Here is a 27,860-nt window from a genome sequence, read left to right as displayed (position 1 = left end):
GGTACAGGTACGATGAAAATCTTGCATGCAGTAGCATCACAGGTGCATAGACTGTAGAGATACAGCGTGGAGACAGGCTCTTTGGCCCATGGAGTCCGTACCAACCAGCGATCACCCCGTACACTAACACTATCCTATACACCAGGGATAATTAACGATTTTTTAACCTTCAAACCTTTACGTCTTTGGAGTGTGGGAGGAAACCGGAGCTCCCAGAGAAAACCCACTCGGTCAAAGGCAGAACGTACTAACTCCATACATTCAGCGCCCATAGTCAGGATCAAACCCCCGGGTTCTCTGTCGCTGTAAAGCAGAAAGTCTACCGCTGCTCCACTGGGCATAAATCTATGAGAAGAAATCTGTGTGTAAAAAACAAAACATTTGTTCAAAACCAGTTAGAAAACAAGTCCCTGGTGGAGCAAGAGGTTGTCCATAGTGTTCCATTGTTGAGGTAAGGTTAGGGTTGTGCAGTTCGAATCAAGAACCCATGGTACTTGGACAGTAGCTGTTCCTGAAACTGGTGGAGTGGGACTTCAGGCTTCTGAAGCTCCTGTCTGTTGGTAGTAGTGAGCAGAGTGCATGGCCTGGAGGGTGGGAATCCTTGATGATAGATGCCTCTATGTTGAGGCAGTGCCTCCTGCAGATGCTTTTGATGGTGGGGAGATGATGTGTGCAGTCAGATCCTTGCAGAAGTAAAAAAAAATCTTATGTGTGAAGAAAATTTCAAGTCAACATATGCATATCTTGGTTAAAAAAAAGAGCGCTAGATATCCATAAATAATCTGAGGATAGACACAAATAACTCGAGTAACTCAGCGGGACAGGCAGCATCTCTGGAGAGAAGGAATGGGTGACGTTTCGGGTCGAGACCTTTCTGCAGACCTGATCTGAGGACCTTGAACAACTCCTAATGAGTTATTACTTCAACTCCCCCTCCCATTCCCAATCCGACCTCTCTGTCCTGGGTCTCCTCCATTGCCAGAGTGAGCAACACCGGAAATTGGAGGAACAGCACCTCATATTCCGCCTGGGTTGCTTGCGTCCGGATGGCATGAACGTTGAATTCTCCCAGTTTTGCTAGCCCTTGCTGTCTCCTCCCCTTCCTTAACCCTCGAGCTGTCTCTTCCCATCCCCCCGCCCTCGGGCTCCTCCTCCTCCCTTTTTCCTTCCTTCTCCCCCCCACCCCCCATCAGTCTGAAGAAGGGTTTCGGCCCGAAACGTCGCCTATTTCCTTCGCTCCATAGATGCTGCTGCACCCGCTGAGTTTCTCCAGCATTTTTGTGTAACTCCTAATGAGATGTGGGGAGGAAGTGCAGATGCTGGTTTATACCAAAGGTAAGCATAAAAGGCTGCAGTAACTCAACAGGTCATGCAACATCTCTGGAGAAAAGGAAGAGGTGACGTTTCGGGTTGGAACGCTTTTTCAAACACGGTTATAATAATAGTTCCTTGAGCCTGTCCAAATTATGAAATGCACCCTCTAATTTTTGAAACTTCATGAGAAAAATGACGACACAGGCTTCATGTTAATGGTTCAACGTCAGTTGTCATTGCTGATTGACTAGTGATAGGGATTTAAATATCTGTGAACATATCCAGCCTTACTTTGTAAAGTATTGTTCATATCATAGAAGATTTCTTTTTCGGTTTATTATTGTCACGTGCACCGAGGTACACTGAAAAGCTTTGGCTTCAATGCTATCCAAACCGATCAGATAATACTATACATAAATACAATCAAGGCAGCACAGTGGCATGCAATGGTAGTGTTGCAGCCTTACAGCGCCAGAAACCTGGGTTTGTTCCTGACTACGGGTGCTGTCTGTACGGAGTTTGCACGTTTGCCCTTGGGTTTTGTTCAGGTGCTCCGGTTCCCTCCCACGTCCCAAAGTTATGCAGGTTTGTGGGTTAATTGGCTTCTGTAAATTGTTCCTAGTGTGTAGGATCGTGCTAATGTACGGGGTAATCGCTGAACGGCATGGACTCGATGGGCTGAAGGGCCTGTTTTCCTGCTGTATCTCTAGACTAAACTAAACAAAAATCCAATCAAGTCTAACTAAAGTACAATAGGTGGAGCAAAGGGGAAGATACAGAGTGCAGACTATAGTTCTCAGCATTGTAGTGCATCAGTTCCATTGACAGAGTCCAATGACTGCAATGGGGTAGAGGTGAATCGGACAGTACCCAAGCTTATGGATTTTTATCTTGAAGCAAACTAATAGTTAATGCTGTGCACTTGCCGTCACCGCCAGCAAGTACCATATTTTACAAAGCTGAAGCATTTTATGGTTTAAGGAAATGGGATTCAGTGCAAAAGGAGTTGACAGGCAAAGCAGACAGATGGTAGAACATTTGGAATAGAGGTGTACAGATCGGGCAGAGAGAGTGAGTAGAGATTAATGGAGGTGCGGGCTAAAAATGAGAGAACAGGAGATAGTCCATCTGCATAAAAGCAAGAGCCTTCTCAATGACCGAAAGCCAAAGAAACAAACGGAGTCTAAAGTATAAGCTTGTTAAAATGGCTTACTGTTGTGGGGGAAAGAGGGTAGTCAACATGCGTATTGAGTGAGTGACTCATAGAGAGGGTGCAAGGCAGTCGGAAGATGATGAACTGTGCTTAGCTGGTCAGTGAGTTAATGGTTTATGAGACTGCTTGTAAACTGTAGCATGTATTAGCCAGGGAATGCCTCTGTGCATTATTAAACAGCATAAATCAGTTTCCACAGGTCCATTGCTGCACAGACTTAATTACTTCAGCTTCTCTGCACTGTTTTTGAATAGCTTTCTGCTTTGAACAACTCAAAATGTACTCGTATCTGCATTTCATACGAATAAGCAGAGACGGTCACAATATCAGTCCGATTTTCTTTTTTTTATTATTGATTAATCTTAACCGATATGCCGTTGCCGAGGATTAATGATGTGCTTATGATTTTATTCTGTTACGTTCTCTCTCGCGCCCCTGCTGTGAAGATGATGTTGTATGCCGTGACAAAATGAGAGGGAAGCTCGGTGTTTATTAGTGGTCCGAATCCATGTCGGCAGATGGAAAATACTCCATGTCAGGCAGTTTCAGAGGAACTGAGAGAATTTTGCAGGGTTAACAGTGGAATTCCAAATGTTATTCTTTGAAACTGCAACACAATTCCAAGGTCCCAGAGTCAATTCATAAATAAAACTCCAAATTGCCATGATCCTAATCACCCCTTATTGGTAGCTCATGTTCCACGTTGCGATTTCCAAAAGTGCAGAAGGTAGATTAATATTTAAAAGAGACAAACAGGCTTGAGAATGTACAGTGATATCGCAGGGACAGCTTAGGGAACAGTGTGTTGCCTGCAAGTTTCAAACTTCTTGTCATATGTCAAAATAAAGCTGGTAAGATGTGCCAGTGAGCTCTCCTGGTGCTGGATAAGTATATGTGGTGAGCAGACTGTGAGCCTCTCTGAGTTGGGAGATCTGGAGTCCAGCGATGCATCTCCCAGAGGATGTGAAGTGTTACCATTGACCTCAGCGTCCCGTGCAAGGAAGGGGTTCCTGCACTGCTAAAAGATGCTGTGCACACCTTTTTTACATTTTTATAAAAACGCAAAGCGTGGTGGGCATATGGAACGAGCTGCCGGAGGAGGTAGTTTAGGCAGATACTAATATTTATAAAACATTTGGACAGGTACATGGATAGGATAGGTCCAGAGGGATATCGGCCAAACGCAGGCAGGTGGGACGAGTGTAGAAGGGGCATCTTGGTCGGCATGGACAAGTTGGGCCGAAGGGCCTGTTTCCGTGCTGTATGACTCCAGTTTGAGGATGTGGATACAAGGAACTGCAGATGCTGGTTTACACAAATAAAAGTGCTGGAGTAACTCAGCAGGTTAGGCAGCATGTCTGCAGAACATGGATAGATTATGTTTCGGGTTGGGAGCCTTCTTCAGACAAAAAACACACACAAAGTGCTGGTCTAATTCACCGGGTCAGGCAGCATCTCTGGAGAGCATGGATAGGTGAAGTTTTGCTTCAGGACCCTTCTTTAGGCTAACACAGGACCTTGGAGGCTTTGTTCAGAATCCAAACCACATTGTTGGTCAATACAGAGGAGAGAAAATCATCATTGACATTTAGGTACATCGCAGGAGGTCCTGATGTGGGAACTAATATAACCACTTTCTTCTGAACTTTGGACTAATTTTATGGATGCAATGAGAGTAGAAGGGAGTTGGTGACTATGAAGTATCTGGGACTAATAAAAGAAAGGGCGTCACAGTGGTGCAGCGGGTAGAGCTGCTGCCTCACAGCACCAGAGACCCAGGTTTGATCCTGACCTCGGGTGCTATCTGTGTGGAGTTTGCACATTTTACTGGCTTGTATACAAAACAAAGCATTTCACTGTACCCAGGTACATGTGACAATAAAGTATCAATGAATCGAAACATTCTGTGAACGCATGATCCTCCGGGTGCTCCAGTTTCCTCCCACATCCCAAAGGCGTGCGGGTTTGTAGGTTAATTGCCCTCTGTAAATTGCCTTTGGTGTGTTGGGATTGGATGCAAAAGTGGGATAGCATGGAACTGATGTCAACAGGTGATCGATGGTCGGTGTGAACTTGGTGGGCCGAAGGGCCTGTTTCCATGCTCCATCGCCAATCTAAATTATTCAAAACTGAATTTTAAAAATGATATAAAAACTTAGATCAGGCAGCAACTGTGGTGAGAATAACTGTTAATGGTCCCGTTCAGTCATCTTAACTATGAATAGTTATAGGAATAAGACTTTTTTTAATGAGACGGTGAAAGAGAGAAAGCAGGGGAAGATCTACGGAGGTGAAAAGAGATGTCACGTCTCAAAATCTTTCAATCTAATATAGATCCCACCTTTTGATCGTCTCTTCCCACTTTTCCACACTCTCTGACATCTTTAACTCTAACTTTTTTGATTTCTAATGAAAGGCGGTTGACCTGAAATACTTACTCTACTTCTCTGCCCGCAGATGCTGCCTGGAGAGTTGAGCTTTTCCAGCATTTCTAATCTTACTTTTAAATTTCAGACTTTCAACGGCTGCAGCATTTTATTTTTACATATATATTGATTCAGTCTGTGCCAATACTGGGCAGCTCAAAGAGGATTAACATGACCTTGCGCATAGTTTCCCATGGATTATTCAAAAGCAGAATGGATTTGATTAGTGAGGGTGTTTCTCAATTAGTAACTGTGTCAATGGTTATGGGGAGAAGGCAGGAGAATGGGGTTGAGAGGGAAAAATAGATCAGCCATGATTGAATGGCGGAGTAGACTCAATGGGCTGAATGGTCTAATTCTGCTCCTATGTCTTATGGACTGCTGAACATATCCATTCAAAGCACAAAGTAGCAGTCTTACTTCAGAAGAAATGGAAATATCAGGGTAGATGTTTCAGAGGGATGAGAAACCTATTTGCAAGGTCATGTTAATCCTCTTTGAGCTGTCCTTTTGTGTCCAATGAGCTGTGGAGATTTTCTCCAACTCTGCTTCATAATATTGAGTGAAAAATACTTTCAATATGGTGTATTTGGTAAGCTGCGAAGGACATTTTATATTCAACGAATTCAGAATGCATTACAATCTATTTGAATGAAAAGAAATGGCAGTACAAATTTTTCATAAGAACGATTCACTGAGCCTTAAAATGGGGAAAAAGATAAATAATTACAAATCCTTTTGTAAAATTGACTTTCAAGGGACACAGATGGCAAGACATTTAATGAATGGTATATAAACCACACAAATAAATCAGAAATGATAATCAACTTCCGTCACACATTGATTCATCTTGTTCAAGTCTGGTTATATGGATACTTTTCAACAATTAACACATTGAGCTGACAAATTATCGCAGTATTGTGTGTGTAAAAAAACTACACTTCTATAATGTCAATAGTTCCACCTATTTCACTTTCACCTGCAAATTACAACATATCTAGAACTGGGAGGTTTTTGAGGGTCCCCACAATTGCTGGATCAGAGAGGGTTTGAAATATTTTAATCTGTCATGAATTCTGAAATTAAGGAAGATGGAGGTTCCTTTTAAACAAACAGGCCCACAGGGAACAAGTAGCTTCAGAAGGAGCACTAGTTTTGACAGCATGTCCAATTGTCTTAAGACCCCATTAATGGCGCAGAAGAGACTTCCTGGAACATTTCCCAGGGTTTCATAAAGGGGTTCTTCAATGTTTAGTGAAGAAACCAACCCTCTCGAAGGAGGGATTCAGAAACATGGTGACAAACAAAAAGGATGTTCCTGTCAGTGGTCTGAGGACAAAGTGGTGGGTAAGAGGTACATAGAGGACGTGAGAAGGGAAGCATGGAGGGTGATCATACTCTAGAGCTAACTAACTACCAAGGATGATAGTAAAGTTCTAATGGAGGTTTCAGGGGGCAATTGTAGAAGCATTTCAAAGACATTGATTGGGAAGCAGAAAAAATTTAAATTAAATTTCTTTATTTATATAGCACATTTTTAGTCAACTTGCATTGACCCCAAAGTGCTTCACATAATTACATCCACACACACAGGCAAAGGTGGGTGAAGTGTCTTGCCCAAGGACACACACAGGCAAAGGTGGGTGAAGTGTCTTGCCCAAGGACACAACGACAGTATGCACTCCAAGCGGGATTCGAACCAGCTACCTTCCGGTTGCCAGCCGAACACTTAGCCCATTGTGCCATCTGTCGTCCCTAAAAAGAGGGATGGAGAAGATTACGTGACTCTCCAAGGAGGTGGTCTGGCCTCAAATGTCTAAATGGCATTCTTCGTAACTAGATAATGTTATGATTACTTAATATCAACTTTTTTTGAATGATTGTGTTAACATGTGAACAGTACTGGGCTTGTACTCGCTGGAGTGTAGAAGGATGAGGGGGAGGGGGGACCTCATTGAAACTTACCGAATTGTGAAAGGCCTGGATAGAGTGGATGTGGAGAGGATATTTCCACTAGTGGAAGAGGTTAGGATCAGATGCCATAGCCTCAGAATAAAAGGATGTACCTTTAGAAGAGAGAAGTGGAGGAATGTCTTTAGTCAGATGGTGATGAATCTGTGGAATTCATTGCCACAGAAGGCTGTGGAGGCAGATAGTCAATAGATATTTTTAAGGCAAAAATTGATAGATTAATGATTAGTATGAGAGTCAAGGTTATGGGGAGAAGGCAAGCGAATGGGGTTGAGAGGGAAAGATAGATCAGCCATGATTGAACGACGGAGTAGATTTGATGGGCCAATGGCATAATTCTGCTCCTATAACTAAATGGCGAATAAGATGGGCTGGGATAATACAGGCATTCTACACAGCCTTAAAGAATCCAGTATTTCTCCCACACTGTGGTTCAACTTACAGTTGAGCCCTACACATAGGAACATGCTTGGCATGAATGATCTGCTAGCCACTTCAAGTGGCCCATTGGCCACTGTGCAGAGCCTCACGCCAAAAGGATGGACACTGGCCAATGCAAATGGGAACAAATTGCACCCAGGAATCTTCATCATTAAAGATAACTCGAACAAAAAAATGAAACTGAAGGGATTGCATCTGGTGTCGCTAGCTGTCAGCATTATTAAGATGAACAAACTAGTTTGAATTCAGAAAGAGCCCAACAGACCACAAGCCATTGACTTTAAAAAGCATATTAACCATTGGAATTGCTTGGTCAAAGTCGGCCCCAGCAATGAAGCAGAGTCAATGTGAGGTCAGGTTTTCAGGAGAGCAAAATCTATATTTTCTACATTATTCAAAACTTGAAACCTGCCCAAAGGAAAAAAAAAACATGCATTTATTCTGTCACAATACTGTGCTTCTTCGTACGATTGATAACAATTGATCATTTGGCCGTGTTAATGGAGGATGTGCATATTTAAACATTGCCAGTGAATCATTGCGTCTTAAAGCGTTAAAACGGGCCCTTCGGCCCAACTTACCCATACCGGCCAACACGTCCCATCTACACTAGTCCCACCTGCCTGCGTTTGGCCCATATCCCTCTAAACCTGTCCTATCCATGTATCTGTCTAAATTGTTTTGTAAACTTCTCCATGTATGTAAAGCGTTGGAATTTTTTTTTGTGGCACAATTGGCAAAAAAAGTGCTATGACATAGGCTGACTGAATTCAGACACTTGCCCTGTGACAAGTACCAATCTTTGCGATTCATTCGAGAAGTGTCATGTGCAGCTGTCAACTGTCAAGAGCTAATTCATACGTGTAATTATTGTTTTATTTTTTATTTTTTCTCCCCTTGTGCGAGTTATCACCCTCAGTCCTAGCAAGGGAAACTACTGCTCATTCCCGCAAGGCAAGGGGCTAACAGAGTCACACCCTGCACCGCAAGTTCCTTCCCTGCATCCCTCAGCTCTCCTCCTGCTAAATGTGCTGAAGGTCTTTGAGAGGTTTTTTTCTTTTTAATGTTATTTTCTTGCTGTTTCTGGGCGATTGGAAAGCGATTGCCTCTTGCTGGGTTGTATCTGCCTGTCACACTGCCTGGCTTGCTGCCTCTGGTCGCTGTCCCGGGTAGCTGGAACCGTTCGAGTTGCACGCAGAAACTAACACGGGGCCAAACTTGGGGAACTATGTACACCACTTGTTCTGCGTTCAATAGTCACGGGCAAAAAATAAATACAACCTCCGCAAAAAGCCCCGCATCTCGCCCAGTCGATCCAATCACATTAGCATTTTCAATAACCCTTGAGTGCCTCTTAATGTGGTGCGATCCATTTCTGAGAAACGTGTGTGGCGTTTCACTTTCTTTCCAGACACCCCTCCCTCCTCCAGGAGCTGGGCGAAGTTATAGACATAGACATGCAGCTCGCTTTGCAAAAACATTTGCAGGCAGGGAGAATTGTGTTTTTTTTCCCCTCTCTCTCTCCCCACTTTCTTGTTCTTCTGCCTGATGTCTCCCTGGCTCGGGACCGCTGAATTATTTAAAGTGTTGCATTCTCCCACTGCTGGATAAACACGATGCATCCCTGAGATTTTTTTTTTTTTTTTTTTTAAAGGTTCCAAGTGGAGGCATGTGGGTAATGCTGAGGCCGGCCCCCAGTGTGCCTGGGATGGGAATATATGACGTGAGAAAATGCTGACACGGGTTAAATACTCCTAGGAGCCAGGGAGAGCAGCTGGTCAAAGCTGCTTGCACTCCGGCGGTCTATGTGTGTGTGCAAGCCTTTCCTCTCAAAGCCTTCTAGCACAGTGCATGCATTGCGATTGGGCTGTTTGTAAAGACCCACACTCACACCCCATCACTTGACAGAGACTGCAGTGAAAAAAAAAGATTACGGGACCACTCACCGCTCTTTATTCTCATCTGCTCCATCTGTGTGCATTTTATTTTAGTGCTACAATAATCTCCCCCTCCCCACCCCCCCCCCCCCCTTTTTCCCTCCCTCCCCACCCCCCACCCACCCGATTATTTCCCCCCTCTCACTTTTGTTTTTTTGTTTTTTTTCTTCTTGCTTTCTTGTTAGTTTGGAGAAGGAGCTACACAAACCCTGGAATGGCTCAAACTGCTCTAAACTGACATATGATTTCAGTTTCATCTGACTGATTTAGTTCTGCCAAAAAAAGGGGCAGCAAAAACAAAAAAAAAGCCAAACGAGAACTATACAGTCGACTCTGACCACACAAGCTCAGCTGAGGAAAGAAAAAAAAAGGAGCCGTTTGCTGCAGATCACAGCTAGTGTAATACTGCTGAGAGAAGAGAGACAAAGAGGGAGTGAGAGAGAAGATAAAGAAGAGAAACCACCTTGCCTTCAGTCAGAGCCAGGGAGCCCGAGAGAGTGAGAGATTCTGGTGGCCGCTGCTCATTCCCTCCCATTGAAGATACTGACAACCCTGGGTTTCGAAATGATGATGTATTTTTGGGTAGGTACACCTTGGAACTATTATTCCACGTTAAGTAGCTCTCAGCTTTTGTTCAAATGCACTGTTAGCTCTGCCAAATTTATTGCAGATGTTTAATATGACACAGAGTCTATTAGTTCACGGGGAAAAGGGGTTAAATGTTTGGTAGTTGCCTGCTTTCAACCCCCCCTCCCTTCAGTGGCACTAACATTTGTCTGCAGGTTTGAAGACTGAACCTCCTGGATTTCATGATGTGGTTTACGCTTGTTATCGTTACATTGTCTGTGCTGGAGGAAAACTTTGTATTTCTGCAAGAGGCAGTGCAGTAAAAAAAAAACGAATGCAATTGGAAGTTGTTTAGGAGCCGCTGCTTGGTTTGAATATAACCATTAGTTAGACAGGACACCATCCATCAATGGTCTGTTGCTTTGGAATTAAAAATAATACCAGGATATTAAGCAGAATAAATGCTACATTATTTTTGTTATTCATTGTTGAATTAAGAAATCGTCTTTACTGAGATTTAGAAAACACTGCACATTGGCCCTTTTTGTGGAAATGTAAATTTGGTTTTCAATTTTGGACTCTTTTAAAGTGTTAAGTTTGCTGTCTTTTGGTGGTTAGTGTCATGTAGTTGGCTGGTCTGTGAGTATAATCAAATGCATAGGCACTTGGTTGCTTTCTGCAGGCATTTAAGCAGAGATTCAGTTTGCTGGTGGCTTCAATGTTCAGGACACAGTTTCTTGTGTAATTAAACGGCAAGAGGGATAATAAGCCCAAACGAAGCGGGATAATTCTTTCCCCCTTATTCATCCATTTCCTGCTAAAAGTTTAACCTGTCCCAGAACATGCTGGTCTTTTATGGACATCATTTTATCAGCTGCTGACCCACACAGAGAGGCTTTTGTGGGTACAGATTGCAATATGGTTGGAATTCAAATGTCAGATGTTACTAACAAAGCGTTTACAATAGAACCATGACCCTACGCTGTCCTGACACATTATGCTTGCAAAAACATATCAAACCCTCATCGGGATGATTGGTCAAATTTGTTACATTGGTTCAGTAATCATTCAGAATATATGTTTCAATGTACTCCCACAAACCTGAACGACATCTTAGAGATATTGACTAAGGATTTGTGGTACAAATAACTCCCAGTAAATTTACAAATGTTTGGTGATTGTAACGTTTTTAATAATTATAAAAAAATAAAAAATATAGCAAGATGTTACTGAAGAAATATTTATGTAAAAATAATTGTAGTTCCTTTCTAGTTTCAAAGTTAGATGTGAAATTGGATTAATAGTGATCTCACAGACCTTCTGTTCCTATTATCTTAACATCATAAGTGAAATTTACAGCTGAAACTGCCAAAATCTATTCCATAACTAGGAATTACTTTGGGAGTTAAAAGTGTCTTATTGAAGTTAGCAATGACCTTTTAAAATCAATCTGTGTCGGTAACCCTGATATGACTCCCCTGATATGTACATCGGGCCTGTAGAGATATATCTCCAAGAGTATTTCACTTTACGATTGCTATCTCAACAGGTTTAGGGTTAAAAACCGAATAGGCATTTGTTTAAATTATTAACGCTATGCATGATGAAGGCACCACAAACACTGTCACCAAAAGTTTAAATTTTCAAGAATATCGTGCTTACACAGTGTAGTCGGATGGCAGTGTAAAAAGGATGCTTACTTGATGTTATTCCGTAACTCCATGACTTTGGTTATTCTGTAGTAAAGCTGAAATAGTTCGATAGATATTCTAGCATTGTAATTGGAGGTGCTTGCTGTGTGTGTGTTGTGTGCAAGGACGTGAATCTGTCCATGCACTCAGGTGTGTGTTGGTGATGGGTTATTTCTACCTGCCATGTCCTGACATTACCACTTCGCCTGTGGAAAGCCTGCAATGCCATTCCTCGCACTCCTGGCATGCAGTGAATCTGTGCCTGTTGGTACTGCGTGAACAGATGTGGGCGCAGTGGCTTTTTTGCCACAAACATTGATCAGAATTCACATCTAGCTAGCACCCAAAGTTCCCATCATTCTTACCTATGGGGATCAAAGCCCTGAGCATCTTAGTTACAGTGTAAAAGTAGACATTAGTCTACTTTTAAATCGTGACTAAGGAGGGCAGAGGGTGAGAATTTAAATCAAATTCAAGTGAACATTAAAAAATATGGGGAATCTATGTAATTTTAATTGTAGCTCTCAAAGTGACTGAAATGTGCGTACATGCAGCAGAAGATTTTTTTTTTGTATTATAATTTTACCCATTATTGTTAAACAACAAAATTGATTTTTTGTGCATGGATACAATTTGAATGTGATTTTGCAAATGCAATAGTGTTTGACTCCAGGGAGTAAAAATTGCCCATGGATTTTATTCTTTAATAATGGAGCTCTAACTTTGCAGGCATTCAAAAATAGATTTGCTCTGAAAGCGAACATATTTTCCCTTTGGTTTTCAACGTTCAATGTATATCACACATTACTTTTCAATTTTAAAAATATATAATTCTAGTTTTTTTCCTTAATTTGCTTTACCAACCAGTATGGCGGGTATTTGAATCGAATGATTTAGGAATTTTTAAAAAAAAAGGAACGCTAAGATTATTATCCCACTCTGTCCCGCACTAGGACATTAAAGTCAAAGCCTGAAGAGGGGAACGGTGATGATTGAAATACGTAATTAATGAGAGGATAACTTAATATATAACTGAATAAAAATGATTTGATAACTCCTGAGAATGCTTTTGTTGGCTTGCACACTGGCATATTGTGAAGGAATTTGCCTTTTAGTGTGAGTGTTGTCTGGCCTGTGAGGGTGCTGTTCCAAATATATATATTTAATTTAACTTCCTAAATAGAAAATAGTGATCAAGCACACCCATGAGGTCTCTACAGAATAAGATGTATCTTTACAGTTCTACACAGAAGAGTCGGTTCCCTGAAGCTAACAAAACACTGACATAACCACCTGCAAAATATTCAGCACTTCAGTGTTTCTCAGATAGAATGTATTGCGTTTTTCTTCACTAAATGCAATGTTGTGTGCCGTTTCCTTTTAAAGCCTTTATTTTGCTCAGATCTGAGGTACTATATACTGATGTTTCTGGTTACATTCTGGGAAAGAGAGGTAGTCGAGCAACGAAAATCAAAATGAGGGAAAACACAGTGACACAATTCTTGTCTGTTTGACACTCTTTGATGGTGTTCTATTTTTTTATTTGGAATGAAACTGTGGATGTCATAATTCCTTGTTTTTTTTTTCCTCTCTCTGCAGTATTGCAATGCTACAATATTCGCACAAAACTGTGTAGCCATAAGGCACAGTGTCCCAATCAGCCCACCGATTATTCAGAAGAGTTAAATGATTTTTGCAGTCCTGGGCTTTGAGTATCCTGTCCAGTATCCTGCTCCAGGCTTTGAAACAATTCTGCTTTGTGGGGTCAGGTACGGACCCTTGTATTTTGATCCAAGTAGCAAACGTATCGGCGGGAAAGGGAAGATCAATGCAAGACTTAGAAATGTACCGATGTGGCAAGGATTAGATTTTAGGGTGTAAATATTATATTTTACGTGCAAGAGTTAAGAAAGATAATTCACAGTGTCTGCAGGAATGGATAGCACTCAGTAACCAAGGCTCATTCTAACTCCATTTAATTTTACACAGGTGGGTATATGGAACGAGCTGACAGAGGAGGTAGTTGAGGCATGTACTGTAACAGTGTTTAAAAGGCATTTGGACAGGTACACTAATAGGAAAGTTTTAGTAGGATATGGGCAGGTGGGACTAGAGTAGATGGGGCATCTTGGTTGGCATGGGTGAGATAGGCTGAAGGAACTGTTTCCGTGCTGTAGGACTCCATAAAACCACTGATGCCAAGATCTGGAGTTTTGTAATGGCTCAAACTTGTTGAGGTCCTGTGATACTGGGTGGCAGGTGTTGTATCTCAATTCTATATGCCCACCTTGTGCTTAATGGGGTGTCTCATTGGTTCTCCAGCTAGTCCAGGCTGCTCAACATGTGATCAATCAACTCAAGAGTGTTTAATTGTCATGTGTACCAACAACTGAACAATACGATTCTCGTGTGCTGCAGCGTAACTGGCCTGTAAATACACTACTCGTAGATAACCCAATAAACAAAATTAATTCAATAAATTAAAAACCCCCAATATTAGTGCAAAAAGCCCAAAGTCCCTTGTGGATCCAAGAAAGTTAGTTCATAGTTTAGATGGTGTTTGCAGTGTTCAGAAGCCTGATGGTTGTTGGGAAGTTGTTCATGAACCTGGTGGTGACAGTTTTCAGACTCCTGTACCTCCTTCCCGATGGCAGGCGTGAAATGAGAGGCACCCAGCATCAAAAACCTACCCTCAGACTCCTTGCAAAGGCGTGCATGGGTCGTCTTTGATGTAACGTCGTCGATGAGTGAGCGAGAGGGAATGGGATAGCGAGGGGGAGAGAAATGGGATAGAATAGAGTGACAATGTAAATCAAAAAGCCTGAAAAACAAAGACTTGCTGTTACAATTTTTAACTGCAGAATACAAATCCAATCTGCATACACAACTCCCTGGTTTGTTTGCATCCTTTAGTGAGCAGCGAGAAACTTCTTATCTGTTGTTAAGGCTCACTATATAAGATGATGATATGAGCTGCTATTTCAGAACATTATACTGTAATGTTTACAGTTTCCTGAAGTATTCAAAATACATGTCATAATTCATTTAGCATTGATTATCTCCTGGTTTCTTCATGACATTGGAGTGTGAAATTGTCATTCTGCTGCAAGCTGCAATTTCACACAGCCTCCGAAAGGCAACCTAATAGTACAAATGAGTATTATCACAGCGGAGCGCTGAGCAAGAATGTAATCCCTGTTAACAGCGATAACAGAGTGACCTGTGGAAAGCCTCGAGATACGATCTGTGTTACTGAAAGCAGAATTGGAGCTGAGGGCACTGGGGGATGTTTAAAGGATTGGGGCTGTGCGATGATGGGAGGAGATAGCAGAAAATAACAAACAAAGCGGCACAAGAACTGAGAGAACGGCAGGAAAGGGAAATTGTAAAGCAAATGGTGCTTCTTGAATGTGATCTCTTTCCTCTAATCTACATGAAGAAGAAATCACCCAGGTTACAGTCGCAAGAGTCTTGTAGGATAGACAAGATTTAACCATCGATATACCCAATTTTCCCTCATAATACCAAGCCCTGGGTAATTGAAAGCCTCTCATATTGCAGCAATGGAAATTGGGTGCAGGAGGGAACGCTGTACCTAACGTTGACTATAAAGATACAGCTGCCCACACCTGCAGCACACCATCATGTAAAAGTAGCAAAGCTGCTGGGCTACGACTTGGGTAGAGACTAATTTCAAGCCAGTTTATGCAGCCGCCTTGTATGTCAACTTGTAGTAGAAGAGGCACAGCTGGTAGAGCTATCACCCCGCCTCGCAGCACCAGGGTCCCGGGTTCGATCCTGACCTCCGGTGCTGTCTGTGTGTAGTTTGCACCGTTAGCCCTGTGACCACGTGGGTTTCCTCCGGGTGCTCCGGTTTCCTCCCACATTCAAAAGACGTGGGGGTTTGTAAATTAATTGGCCTCTGTAAATTGTCCCTGGTGTATAGCAAGTGTTTGTGAAAATGGGAAAAACATAGAACTAGTGTGAACGGGTGATCGCTGGCCGGCATGGACTCAGTGGGCTGAAGGGCCTGCTTCCATGTTGGATCTCTAAACTAAGCTGAGGTACAAACTCCACATTTCCTGTGAGAAGTCGTGCAATGATTTTAGTGTGCTGAATTTATCGACCTTTCATTCAAGATTTTGACTGAAGTACTAATATATATTTTTGTTTTGGATTATTGACCTCAGCTTTGGTACCAAAAAAGTCATGGTATTATATCAACTCATTAGAGAGGAGTAAATTATTATTTAATTGAATAATTAATCACCTACTCTGCTTAATCTTTTGGACTGTTGGCATCTGTCAGTGTTACATGTTTCTGCCTGTTACTATTATTTATTTTATGTAGTCTAGTGATTTCAATAATAAATGACTCAAAAATTGACAATAATTAAATGATTCACAAAGTGACAGGGAATTTCTTTCCAGCGGTTTGAGTATCCAACCCCTTGAACTGTTAGTGATTTTATTGCAAACTTCCCTTTTCTTAGGAACTTCCTGAGCCAGTTTAAATGATAGAGGCACCCTTCACAGCTTCAAGCAGAATACTTTCTTCAATAGTATTACTGCCGCTTGAAGTGCATTCCGAAAAAAAAAAATGAGCAGCAATTTGTTCGGATCAGTAAGTTCACTTCAGGTTCAATGTCACGAGATTTCACATTTTCCCTGCATTAACGGACAACATCTGCTACTGAATATCCCTCGATGGTCTGAATAGAAAAAATGGGACTGAAGATTCACACCAAAAATACCTGTTGTTTAGCCGAAGGGTGGTGAATCTTGTGGAATTCATTGCCACAGGCGGTTGTGGAGGCTAAGTCAATGGATATTTTTAAGGCGGATTCTTGATTAGTATGGACGTCGGGGGTTATGGGCAGGAGAAGGAGAGAAAGATAGATCGGCCATGATTGAATGGCGGAGTAGACTTGATGGGCCGAATGGTCTAATTCTGCTCTTAGAACCTGAACTTTTCTGACAAGGCAATTTTAGGTAAACTTTATCAGCCACCTCCCCTCCCCTTCACCTTTCCCCTCCCCTCCTAACCCCCTCCCCTATGCCCCACCTGGACTCACACCTATCTCTCCCCTCCCCTCCCCCTTCACCTACACCCACAATTTGCATCTCTCAAACACTTCTCACCTATGTCCACTGATTACCTACCAGGCTTTGTCCTGCCATCCTCTTTCTCAGCTTCCCCCCCACCCCTCCCCCTCCCCCCTCCCAGCACAATCAGTCTGAAGAAGGGCCCCAACACAAAACGTCACCTAGACATGTTCTCCAAGGATGCTGACTGACCCGCTGAGTTAGACTTTAAATCTTTAGAGATGCAATGTGGAAAGCAGGTCCACCGAGTCCATTCCGACCATCGCCCACCCCGTATACTAGCCCTGTCCTACACACTAGGGACAATTTACAGCAGCTGATTAACTTACAAACCAGCTCGCCTTTGGAATGTGGGAGGAAACCGGAGCACTCGGAGAAAACCCACACACCCACTGGGAGAACATGTAAACTCCAAACAGACAGCACCCGAGGTCGGGATCGTAACTGGGTCTCTGGCGCTGTGAGGCAGCAACTCTAACGCTGTGCCGCCCACTAAGCTACTCCGGCACCTTTTGTCATAAAAGTTGGCTGTACATGTGTTGCTGTCTTTAATCTGATATTTTTGGACACTGGTAGCAAAAGCAAAAAGCACTCCGGGCCTTCAATGAGGTAGCGCTGCAGTGCTAGTCATTCATGTAGTATTCAGCTGGCTAAATGCAGTTGAGGTGCTGGGTCATTGTATTTCCTGACCACCAGTACAGGTCTCCTCCCTGCTAGCGGTGGGGGGGGGTCCAGATCATTGAAAGGAGCCTTCTCTCAGTCACGGCTGCATGGCGTAAGTAATGTGTTGGTGTGGGAGACGATGGCATTCTTGACGTGTTGAGCAAAACAAATGATGACAGGTTTGATTAAAAGTAGCTGTTTCTGTTCTGACTCCATTACTGTTCAGCATGTTAGCGACTGTCACAATGAGATATTTACTCACTGCGGCTAGCAACTTCTTGGCAAGGATGCAGCATGGCAGAGCAGAGGGGAAAAGGCAAAGTGGAGGAGAGGTGCTACCGGATGTTTGAATGTGTTAATTAGTAAGTTCCGACATCAGGTCAAGCCTTTGGTCTGTCATTGTTTTCTCGACTGTCGGGTCACTTTTAAACCAGAAATATCAGGCAGTAAGAGTTCAAGTAAGAGTTAATTGTGAAGATAGACACAAAATGCTGGAGTAACTCAGCGGGTCAGGCAGCATCTCTGGAGAAAAGGAATAGGTGACGTTTTGGGTCAGAGTTAATTGCGATGCTATGACAATTTTATGCCGGCAACCTTGATATTGTCTGGCAAATATGATTTGGACATATTGAACAATGAGTCTATAACCACTGCAAGATATTTTGCAACCTTCCCTGGATTAAAGCCTTCCCAAAAATAATTAAAAAAGCAATGTTTTACAACCTTCTTCACATCAGTGATGGGAATTATCTCTCCCACAGGTTGGTAATTGCAATCCCATGACACAACCAGCAGCCTCACTTCCCCATGCTCTTGAGCTTTCTTGGCAAATAATTGTGCACAGATGATTGATACATAAAACTGAACAGCAAATAAAAAGAAAAAAAAGTTTCAAGCTTCTGTTTTCCAAACTAAGATTGAATCAAGCTAGACAGAATTTTTTTTGACTTTAGATAAAATAGTTTTTGACTAAATCTCACGCAAGGCAGAGGCTAAAATTCAGGGCAGGACGCAAAGCACTGGGGGAAGTTATAGGGTGGGGCAGCACCTGTGGGGGATATGGATAGGCGACATTTCAGGTCGGGGTCCCAATCTCAGAGCGGAAGCATAGCAGTTGAGTTGCTGTCTTGCAGTGCCTGAGTCCTGGGTTGGATCCTGACTACGGGTGCTGTCTGTATGGCGTTTGTACGTTTTCCCTGTGATTGCTTGGGTTTCCTTTGGGTGCTCTGGTTTCTTCCCACAGTTCAACGACACACAGGTTTGGAGGTAAATTGGCTTCAGTAGCATTGTAAATTGTCCCTAGTGTGTAGGATAATGCTAGTGTACTGGGGTGAACGCTGGTCGGCGTGCACTTGGTAATGATGAAGGCGTTAAGGTTTAAAGTCAAAGTACTGGAGGAACTCAGTCGGTCCGGCAGCATCTGTGATTATAGCAGGAGGGAGGAAGCTGGTAAAGAGAAGTTGGGTCGTGACAAAGCCTGTCAAGTGAGAGGAGTTTGATAAACAGATGGGTGGAGTAAGCGACAAAGGCTGGAGGTGAAAAGGAGGCAAATGGGTATCGGGTAAGGAGAGAAGAGGATGAAGTGTGAAGCCAGAGAGAGGGTTGTAGGTGGAAGGGGATGGGTGGTAGGGGGAGGAGGGAGAAAGAAAGAAGGGAAGGATGGTGGGAATATGGGGTGGAGGAGCACAAGAAAGATAGTGTAAGGTGTTAATACATAGAAGATGGAACAGTTCAATGCATGTACACGCTCTTCCGTCCACAATGTTTGTGCCGAACATCATGCTAAGATCAACTCTCACCTGTCTACACATACGCCATATCCCTCCATTCCCTGCAAAATCCACGTGGCTATCCAAAAGTCCTGGAAGTCCAAAGGGTGATTCTTAAAATAGGAGATTTCAATGTTCCTGCTGTTGTGTTGTAAGCTACCCAAGTGGAATATGAGATGCTGTTCCTCCAGTGGCATTATTGGTGCAGCAGGTAGAGCCAGAGACACAGGGACGATCCTCACTTTGGATGTTGTCTGTGTGGGATTTGCAAGTTCTCACTGTGACCTCATGGGTTTCCACCGGGTGCTCTGGTTTTCTCCCACATCCCAAAGACGTGTGGGTTTGTAGGTTAATTGTTCTCTGTAAATTGCCCCAAGTGTGTAGGGAATGGATGTGAAAGTGTGATAACATAGAACGAGTGTAAATGGGTGATCAACGGTCGGAATGGACATGATGGGCTGAAAGGCCTGTTTTCATGCTGCATCTCTAAGTACATTCTCACCTATCCATGTTCTCCAGCGATGCTGCCTGACCCGCCGAGCTACTCGAGCTCTTTGCATCTATTTTTGTAAGCCAGCATCTGCAGTTCCTTGCTCCTTCTATCCTGCACCTCTATCCCGTACCTGTACGCTGTGGGCGGCTCGACTGTAATCATGTATTGTCTTTCCACTGACTGGTTAGCACGCAACAAGGAGCTTTTCACTGTACCTCTGTACACGTGACAATAAACTAAACTACACTCGGGGTTAATTCCATAGATTTACTGCTGAGGTTTCTGTCGGACACTGCTTGGCGAGTATCTTCACCGGTACTACCAGGAGTGACAGTGTTTGTATTGTAGGATGCAGCTAAGGATCGAGATATTTGTCCCGCGGGTACAGCAGGGAGGCCGGGTCTGAAGCCGCTAATCCGTGCCGCTATTGGCACCTTGTTTATGTCCCGGTGCTAACTGAAGGGCTACTCTTCCCCCCCCCCCCCCCAGCATTATCAGATAGATATTGCAGAGTGCAACTGGCTGTAAACTAAATTGCAAGCAGCAATCAATAGAATTGAAACTTCCAAATTGAAAAGTCAACGTATTGCGATCTGACTTTCTCTCAGGAAGGGGTTGGATTTACTAAGCAGTTGGTTAAAAGATCCCAAGATGCTTAAAACTGCAGATTGGAGCAAGGAAAGGCTATTGATCCAACCCTTGGTGCAATTCCCTTGAATCTTAGTGGCAAAAATATCAAGTAACTCATAGAACATAGAACGCAACATAGAAACAGGCCCTCTGGCCCAATATGTCCGTGCCGAACATGATGCCAAGTTAAACTAATCTCTTCTGCGTGCACATGATCCATATCCCTCCATTCCCTGCATATCCACAGGGAATCTCCTCGCCCGGGGTCATATGTTGCAGGCCGTGATTTGTCCCACCACTTCTCGCTTCCAGTTTTGTTTCCTTGCTCCTCCCAATCAGTCTGAAGAAGGATCCCAACTCAAACTCTCCTCGCATGCATAAACCTATTACCTACCAGGCTTTGTCCTACCCCCCTCTCTTCCAGCTTTCTTTCTTCCCTCTCACCCCTACAATCAGTCCGAAAAAGGGTCCCTGCCCGTAATGTCGCCCATCCATTTTATCCAGCGATGCTGCTTGACCCACTGAGTTACTCCAGCGCTTTGTGTCTTTTGGTACGAACCAGCATCTGCAGTTTATCACTTGTCGGTGCAGACTGGTCTGGGATCACTGGTCAGTGCAGACTCGGTGGGCCGAAGGGCCTGTTTCCACACTGTATCTCTAAACTAAACTTAAAAACTAAATGCCAGCCCTGGCAGCTGGTTCCAGGCATTCACACACTCTGCGTTTTTTTTTAAAAACACCTGCCCCGCACATCTCCTTTAAACATTGCCCTTTTCCATCTCTGACTGGCAATGTTCTGACTACAAGTTGGATAAAAGTCCAGCCAAGATGTCAATAAACTGGGGGCAGAAAGCATTGCAAATTGGGATGGATGTTTCAGCTTACTACCTTTTCAAACGCATCAGGATTGCAGTATGTAATACACACTCCGATGAACAAAATGGATGGAAATCACTCAATCAATTCCTTGAATCCATGTGAAGCCCATCTTGTGAAGTACTTTGCTGCAGGTTTATTACTCAACCTCGAATATTCTACGCTTCAACATGCAGAGCTTGTTTCACCTGATCTAGTGGGAGGACTGGCGTTGGCGTGTAGGAGTTTGTTTCATTTAACTGTTTGGATCCTCGCAGTGCAATTTTGCACTGCTTCAGCTCCCACATTTCACACCAATTACATTCCATGAACCATCACTGCACTGATAAATCCTCTTAATCCTTTTTTCTAATATTGGCTTCGGCGTATTCATGGCAAAAGCAGAGCACGCAACGTAACAGATGCACAAACACGATGCGTATTTGGACTAGAATATCGCTTACTTGCAGCAAAAACCTGCAAAGATGTTTCCCGAGAGTGTTCCCAAACAGCATTTGGCACTGAAAATCAAAAGAACTCCAGATGATGAAAAACTGAAATAATATCTGAAAGTGCTGGAAACACCCATCAGGTCAGGCAGCATCTGTGGAAAGCGAAACTAAGTTATCGATTTGCGGTAAAGTCTGTTCAATTGACAGTGAGCTATAAAAAGGGATGTTAGGGTAGATGTAAAGAGATAGATTGTAAGGAGGAAGGAGAGAGATATTGAGCTTAAAGGGACGAACAGTACACGGTTGTGTTTTGTCAGCTGAAGACACACGTAAAATGGCGAGTGACCAGATTTCGCGTTACTCAAGCGATCCATATCCCTCTATTCTCCGCTCTTCCACGTGCCTGTTTAGTTTAGAGATACAGCACGGAAACAGGCCACTCAGCCCACTGAATCCACGCTGACCAGTGATCCCCGCATACTAACACTATCCTGCACACTCGGGACAATTTACAATTTTACCTAAGCTAATTAACCTACAAACCCGCATGTCTTTGGAGTGCGGGAGGCTACTGGAGAACCCGGTGAAAGCCCACGCGGTCACAGGGAGAACGTAAAAAACTTCATACGGACAGCACCTGTCTGAATAAGTTATTTATGTTACCCGAGCATGAATTTCCCCGAAACATTACAGTCTAGTGTAGATTTTACTCCACTGTGGCACTGAAAATCAAGGGGGCATCTTAAATCATTGTATCAAAAGAATCTCTCAAGTACAGTTCTTGTCAGATTGGACAGAAAGCTTGATGCAACTTCTCGGTGCAAAGAGAATAAAATATTGAATCTGCCTCTGTTGTCGCCTCCAATGCTGATAGAGGGATCAAAACAATTTTACTCAAACACAAGAATTCTGTTTGTGACACCCAATTGTTTACACGTTGTATTTAATTTAATTTTTTTGATGCAATTACAATATAGGACACAGGTAATTAATACAACTGTGGGAGGAATATTGCGATGAATATTTTAGTTTTGAAGGAACTTTGTTTCCAATTTAATTGGGATTTTTTTTGGTACTTTCTCTTCTGGCGTTATTAAATAATTCTCTGTTGCTTCCAGTTTGAAGTTGTTCAAACTAGCATCGAGCTCCAGACTTGTGTGCCTTTTTATAGTGGAGTGTTATATCATTATCTTCCTCGGCTTTCATTGTTGTCACAAACCTCTCGTCTGATCCTAAAGTCTGGCGGGTGAGTTGTTTTTAGATATGAGGCAAAGCTGAAGCAGGGTTCCAGGGAAGGTTTCAGAGAAGCAGTCTATTTCTCATGCTTGTAGAGACAAGGAACTGCTGATGCTGGTTTATAAGAACGAAAGGCACAATGTGCTGGAGTAACTCAGCGGGTCAGGCAGCACCCCTGGAGAACACGGGTAGGTGATGTTTCGGCTCGGGATTCTTCTTCCTACCCGAAACGTCTCCTGTCCATGTGTCCAAGTCCTGGATTAAATCTGGTCCCAATATTTAAACTAGAGAGAGCCTCCGATTGAAGTAGATATTTAATTTTTTTTGTAGGCATATTTTTGGTTTCTTAGAGAAATTCTCTTTTGAATATGATACCTCGATCAGCTGACATTTTCTGCACCATTTCTTGAAGATGCTGGGTGGATCCAGAGCAGCAACATTGGCTCAGTGCTGACATGTAGAAGCAAGGAACTGCAGATGCTGGGTTATACTATAGATAGACACAAAGCACTGGAGTGGGTCAGGTGGCATTTCTGGAGAAAATTCTGTTTCTGTTCAGGACCCTACTTCAGACTAAAAGTAGTTCAGGAGCTGACTTTTCAGTCTGAAGAAGGATCTGAATCCGAAAAAATTGCCTGTTCCTTTTCTCCAGAGATGCTACCTGACCCACAGAGTTATTCAAGCATTTTGTGTCTATCTACACTTTTATCTGATGTTCAACCACCATTGGTTTTATGAGTTTAGCTTTTGAGGTGCAGGGTGGAAACAAGCCCTTCGGCCCGTCGAGCCCATGCCGACCATCGATCACCCATTCACATCGGTTCTGTGTTATTCTAACCCACTCACTGCACACAAGTGGCAATTTACAGAGGGCCAATTAACCTTCAAACCTGCACGTCTTTGGGACGTCTCAACAAATCATCTGCGTGGGAAAAGTTGCCCCTCGGTTTCCTATTAAATCTTTCCTCCCGTTGCCCTATTCTTGATTCCACTACTCTGAATCAAAGACTGTGCATTCACCCTATTTATTCCTCTAATGATTTACAACGATGTGGCTAGGACTTGGGAGCCTGATCTGTAGGGAGAGGTTGGACTGGTTAGGACTGTACTCCTTGGAGCATAGGAGGGTGAGAGGTGATCGTATAGAGGTGTATCAGATAACAGGAATAGAGTACTAGTCCTTAACCCAGGAATCGAGAACAAGATGACATCGTTTGAAAGTGAGCGGGCAAAGATTTAATGAGGCAACTTTTTCACACAGGGTAGTGAGTATGTGGAATGGGCTGCTTAACTGACGAGCTTACCCCTCATCCTCCTGCACTCTAAGGAAAGAAGCCCTAGCCTGCCCAACCTCTCCCTGTAGCTGAAAACCTTGCATCAGAGGCACCTAGACTGATACAACGCACAAAAAAATATAAATTATGCATAAATTACTAATAAAATTAGTATTTTCGGACCAGAAGTTGTAAATTAGTAATTAGGTCTCAGTATATTAACAAACTGCATCCGAGCCAGAACAACGTGACTTCTTCAGTCTATTTTTAAATAGTGAAACTTTTCTATGAATACCTGATTCTCCTCGATTCACAGATTTCTGTAGATTACCCTGGAGAAAGCTACAAATCAGCCTCAATGTAGCAGAACAGGTGATCACTGACTGCAAACCCTGGATTTCTGCATTTAGTTGTGTTTCCGTGTAGTCCAGAGGTCCCTATATGAGTTACTCTACTATAATAGTGAATGTCATTATTCAAAAGGACACAGTGCTGGAGTAACTCAGCAGGTCAGGCAGCATTTCTGGGGAACGTGGATAGGTGATGTTTTGGGGGTTGAGTCGCTTCTTCAGACTGATTGAAGGGGGGGGGAGGGAGGGAGAAAGCTGGGAAAGGGGAGGGGCAGGACAAAGCACAACTGGTAATAGATTGGCACGGACGAGGGGAAGGTTTCTGACAAGCAGATGGTTGAAAGAAAGGCCAGAGATGAGAACAGAAGGTGTGAGACAGGTTTTAGAGAGTTGTGGATTGTGAAGCCAGGGGAGGAAAGTAGCAGGATGGGTAGGGGAGGGTGTATGTGGGCGAATTGCAGGCACAAGTGTATTGGCAGCAACAGCAGATGCTGGTTTAAACCGAAGATAGACACAACATGTGGAGTAACTCAGCGGGATAGGCAGCACTCTGCAGAGAATGATTGGGTGACATTTCGGATTGAGACCCTTTTTCAGACTGATGTCAGGAGAGAGGGAGATGCATAGATAAGGAAGTGTAAGGTGTGAAAACAGGACAATGTGGATGGAGATCAAGGAATATGTAGAATAGATCACTGTTATCTGGGAGAAGGTAACAAAAAAGCAAACAGAGATAAAATGTAGCCGGCAACAGTCAGACTGGGAAGGGGGAGGGATGGAGAGAGAGGGAAAGCAAGGGTTACTTGAAGTTAGAGAAGTCAATGTTCATACCATTGTAAGCTGCCCAAGCAAAATATTAGGTGCTGTTCCTCCAACTCGTGTAGATGGGACACCTTAGTTGACATGGACATGTTTGGGTGAAGGGCTTGTTCCATGCCAAACCATTTCTATATTTGCTTCTCAAGATATGTCTCCAATACTTTTTATTTAACAAATACATCTTTATCTTTTTTGTTTAAACAAAAATTGGTAATTAATGCCTGCCTGTCTTCAATGTTGGTATAGATATCGTTAGCTGTTTACAACAGAATTTGTGAAACGATACTTTGAATATTTTGTACCTTTGAGTTTTTTTGTCAACCTATCATCACATGATCGAGAATCTCACTGATTAAAACATCTTTTCAAAAATCCACATTTAAACCGATTGAATTTTTCAACCACTGTTCGTTGATCGCAGTTCATCCGCCATAGTTTTGCCTTAAAATGTAAAAGCAAGGTACCTGATGGCATTTGTTATTTGTTAGACTTGCCTGTGCATCTTCAAAAATAAAAATATCCAAATAAATTTAAAATGTTATACTTCCAATTTAATTAAAACCTGAAGGTACCTATGTGTGTGAATTGCTGAATTTCCAATCTCAGAAAGCATCCTATTAATTAATGTGCACTACATTGTTCAAAGGATTCTTAAACTGGAAAAGATCATAGTGTTCAATTTTATACTCCATCAAAATCCAGCAGCAACGCACCATTCAATACAACTCAGCGGCGAGGCAGTGTTGGAGTACTATCTTCCGACAACCATAAATTGGTTCACTCCATTCGGATATCTGTATTTAACCTTGCATCTTCCAGTAAATAAAACTCTGCATCATTCATCTTGTTGGTCTTTCCTGGAGGAATTCTGACGCTGTGTTTTTAGAAGAAGAAATACCATTTGAATAAGTGCTTTTAATATATCAGTTCCGTTCATGTTTGTGTGTGGGGCAATGTCAAATGTCTTTCTGTTCCAATGCAGGAAACAAAACCTTCACTATAATTTTCCGTCGTTTAAACCTTCTACTATAGATAAATCATTTACACAATGGGAAAGAATAGGAATCAAAATGCTCAGAGACTTGTATGAATTCGGAAAATTATTATCATTTCAACAATTACAACTGAAATATAATTTGAGAAATAATCAATATTTTAAATATCTTCAATTGTGTGACTATCTGAAAAAATACACAAAAGACTATCATAACATGCCTCCAGACTTACTGGACGAAGCAATGAAGACAAAGGCCGAATCAGCAAACCTAATATCATACTTATACAACACTATTTTAAATATAGAAATACCTACAACTGATGGTATTAGAAGAGACTGGGAACAAGAATTAGCTATAAAAATTTCAAAAGAGAGCTGGGATAAACACTTACTATATGTGCATAAATGCTCGATCAACATACGACATACTCTAATTCAATTCAAAACATTACATAGACTAAACTTTTCCCTAACGTCTCACGCATTTGTGATAAATGTCAGTCTAATGAAGCTACCATAGCGCGCACGCACTTTTGTTTTTTGTATAAAAATCCAAAAATTCTGGAACGAAATATTTGAAATCTTCACAAAACTATTTAAAATAAAACTCATACCCAAAGCAGAATGGATTATTTTTGGAATAACGGAAGGTAGCCCTGAACTAAACGCGTTTCAAAAGAATTTACTTAATCACGGGCTAATAATGGGGAAAAAAGCTTATACTCAAATTCTGGAAAAACGCTCCTATACCAACAATAAAAATGTGGATTTCAAACATGTTCGAAACATTACATCTGGAAGAGATGAGACTCCTCCTAGCAGGCAAAGCAGACCACTTCCAAAAGACGTGGTCTGCATTTATGGACTTATTACAAGCATAAGGTGCAATAGTAATTTAAAAAATAAATGGTGCCAGGATCTGGTAACGGGGGGTGAAAAATACGGTTTGTATATCCCTTTTTGCGGAGTTTAAAAAAATATATAATAGAGCGATTGTTACTCTTTCTTTCTTTCTTTCTTTCTTTCTTTTCTAGGGTCTATTTCTTAACTTTCTTCTCTAACTCCTTTTCTAATGGGATTTCCTTTCCCAACACTTTCCTGCACCTTCACGACTCTTTCTCACTTTCCTTACTTCTTTTATTTCTATCTTTTTTAAAGCTCAAAAAATGAAGGGGTACAACAAATGTAATCAGATATATGTGGTGTGTATTACTGTAACTTATTGTACTTCTAATAAAAATAAAATTTAAAAAAATAATAATAATTTTCCTCTATTCAATAAAGTAATAACACTTTCATCAGTCCACAACACATTAATTGATGGGTACTTATTTTAACATATAATTACTTTGACAAAATTGTGCACAGAATCATGAGAGGAATGGAGCGGGTGGACATACAGAGTCTCTTGCCCTGTGTAAGAGAATCGAGAACCAGAGGCCATAGGTTTAAGGTGAGGGAGGGAGAGATTTAATAGGAACCTGCGGGGTAACTTTTTCACACAAATGGTGGTGGGTGTATGGAACAAGCTGGTGGAGGGGGTGGTTGAGGCAGGTACTGTTGCACGTTTAAGAAACATTTGGACAGCTACATGGGTAAGATGGGTTTAGAGGGATATGGGCCAAATGCAGGCAGGTGAGACTCGTGTAGATGGAG

The 27,860-nt window shown here is 42.4% G+C and overlaps 1 protein-coding gene across 2 annotated transcripts in view; it reads left to right on the top strand.

Annotated features, from left to right (window-relative positions):
• Positions 1-27,860, top strand: part of rbfox3 (RNA binding fox-1 homolog 3) — a 1,262,719-nt gene that overhangs the window by 674,432 nt on the left and 560,427 nt on the right. Inside the window, exon 4 of one of the 2 annotated variants that reach the window (XM_033044592.1) lies at positions 9,488-9,884. The exons of the other annotated variant lie outside the window; for it this stretch is intronic. Coding sequence (XP_032900483.1) covers positions 9,867-9,884 — 18 coding nt within the window. The 5' untranslated portion in view covers positions 9,488-9,866. The remainder of the gene's footprint in view (positions 1-9,487; positions 9,885-27,860) is intronic. 2 annotated transcript variants of the gene reach the window in all.

The sequence above is a fragment of the Amblyraja radiata genome, chromosome 26 (assembly GCF_010909765.2).
Source record: "Amblyraja radiata isolate CabotCenter1 chromosome 26, sAmbRad1.1.pri, whole genome shotgun sequence".
NCBI classification, from domain to species: Eukaryota; Metazoa; Chordata; class Chondrichthyes; order Rajiformes; family Rajidae; genus Amblyraja; species Amblyraja radiata.
This window is presented reverse-complemented; position numbering and strand designations above follow the sequence as displayed.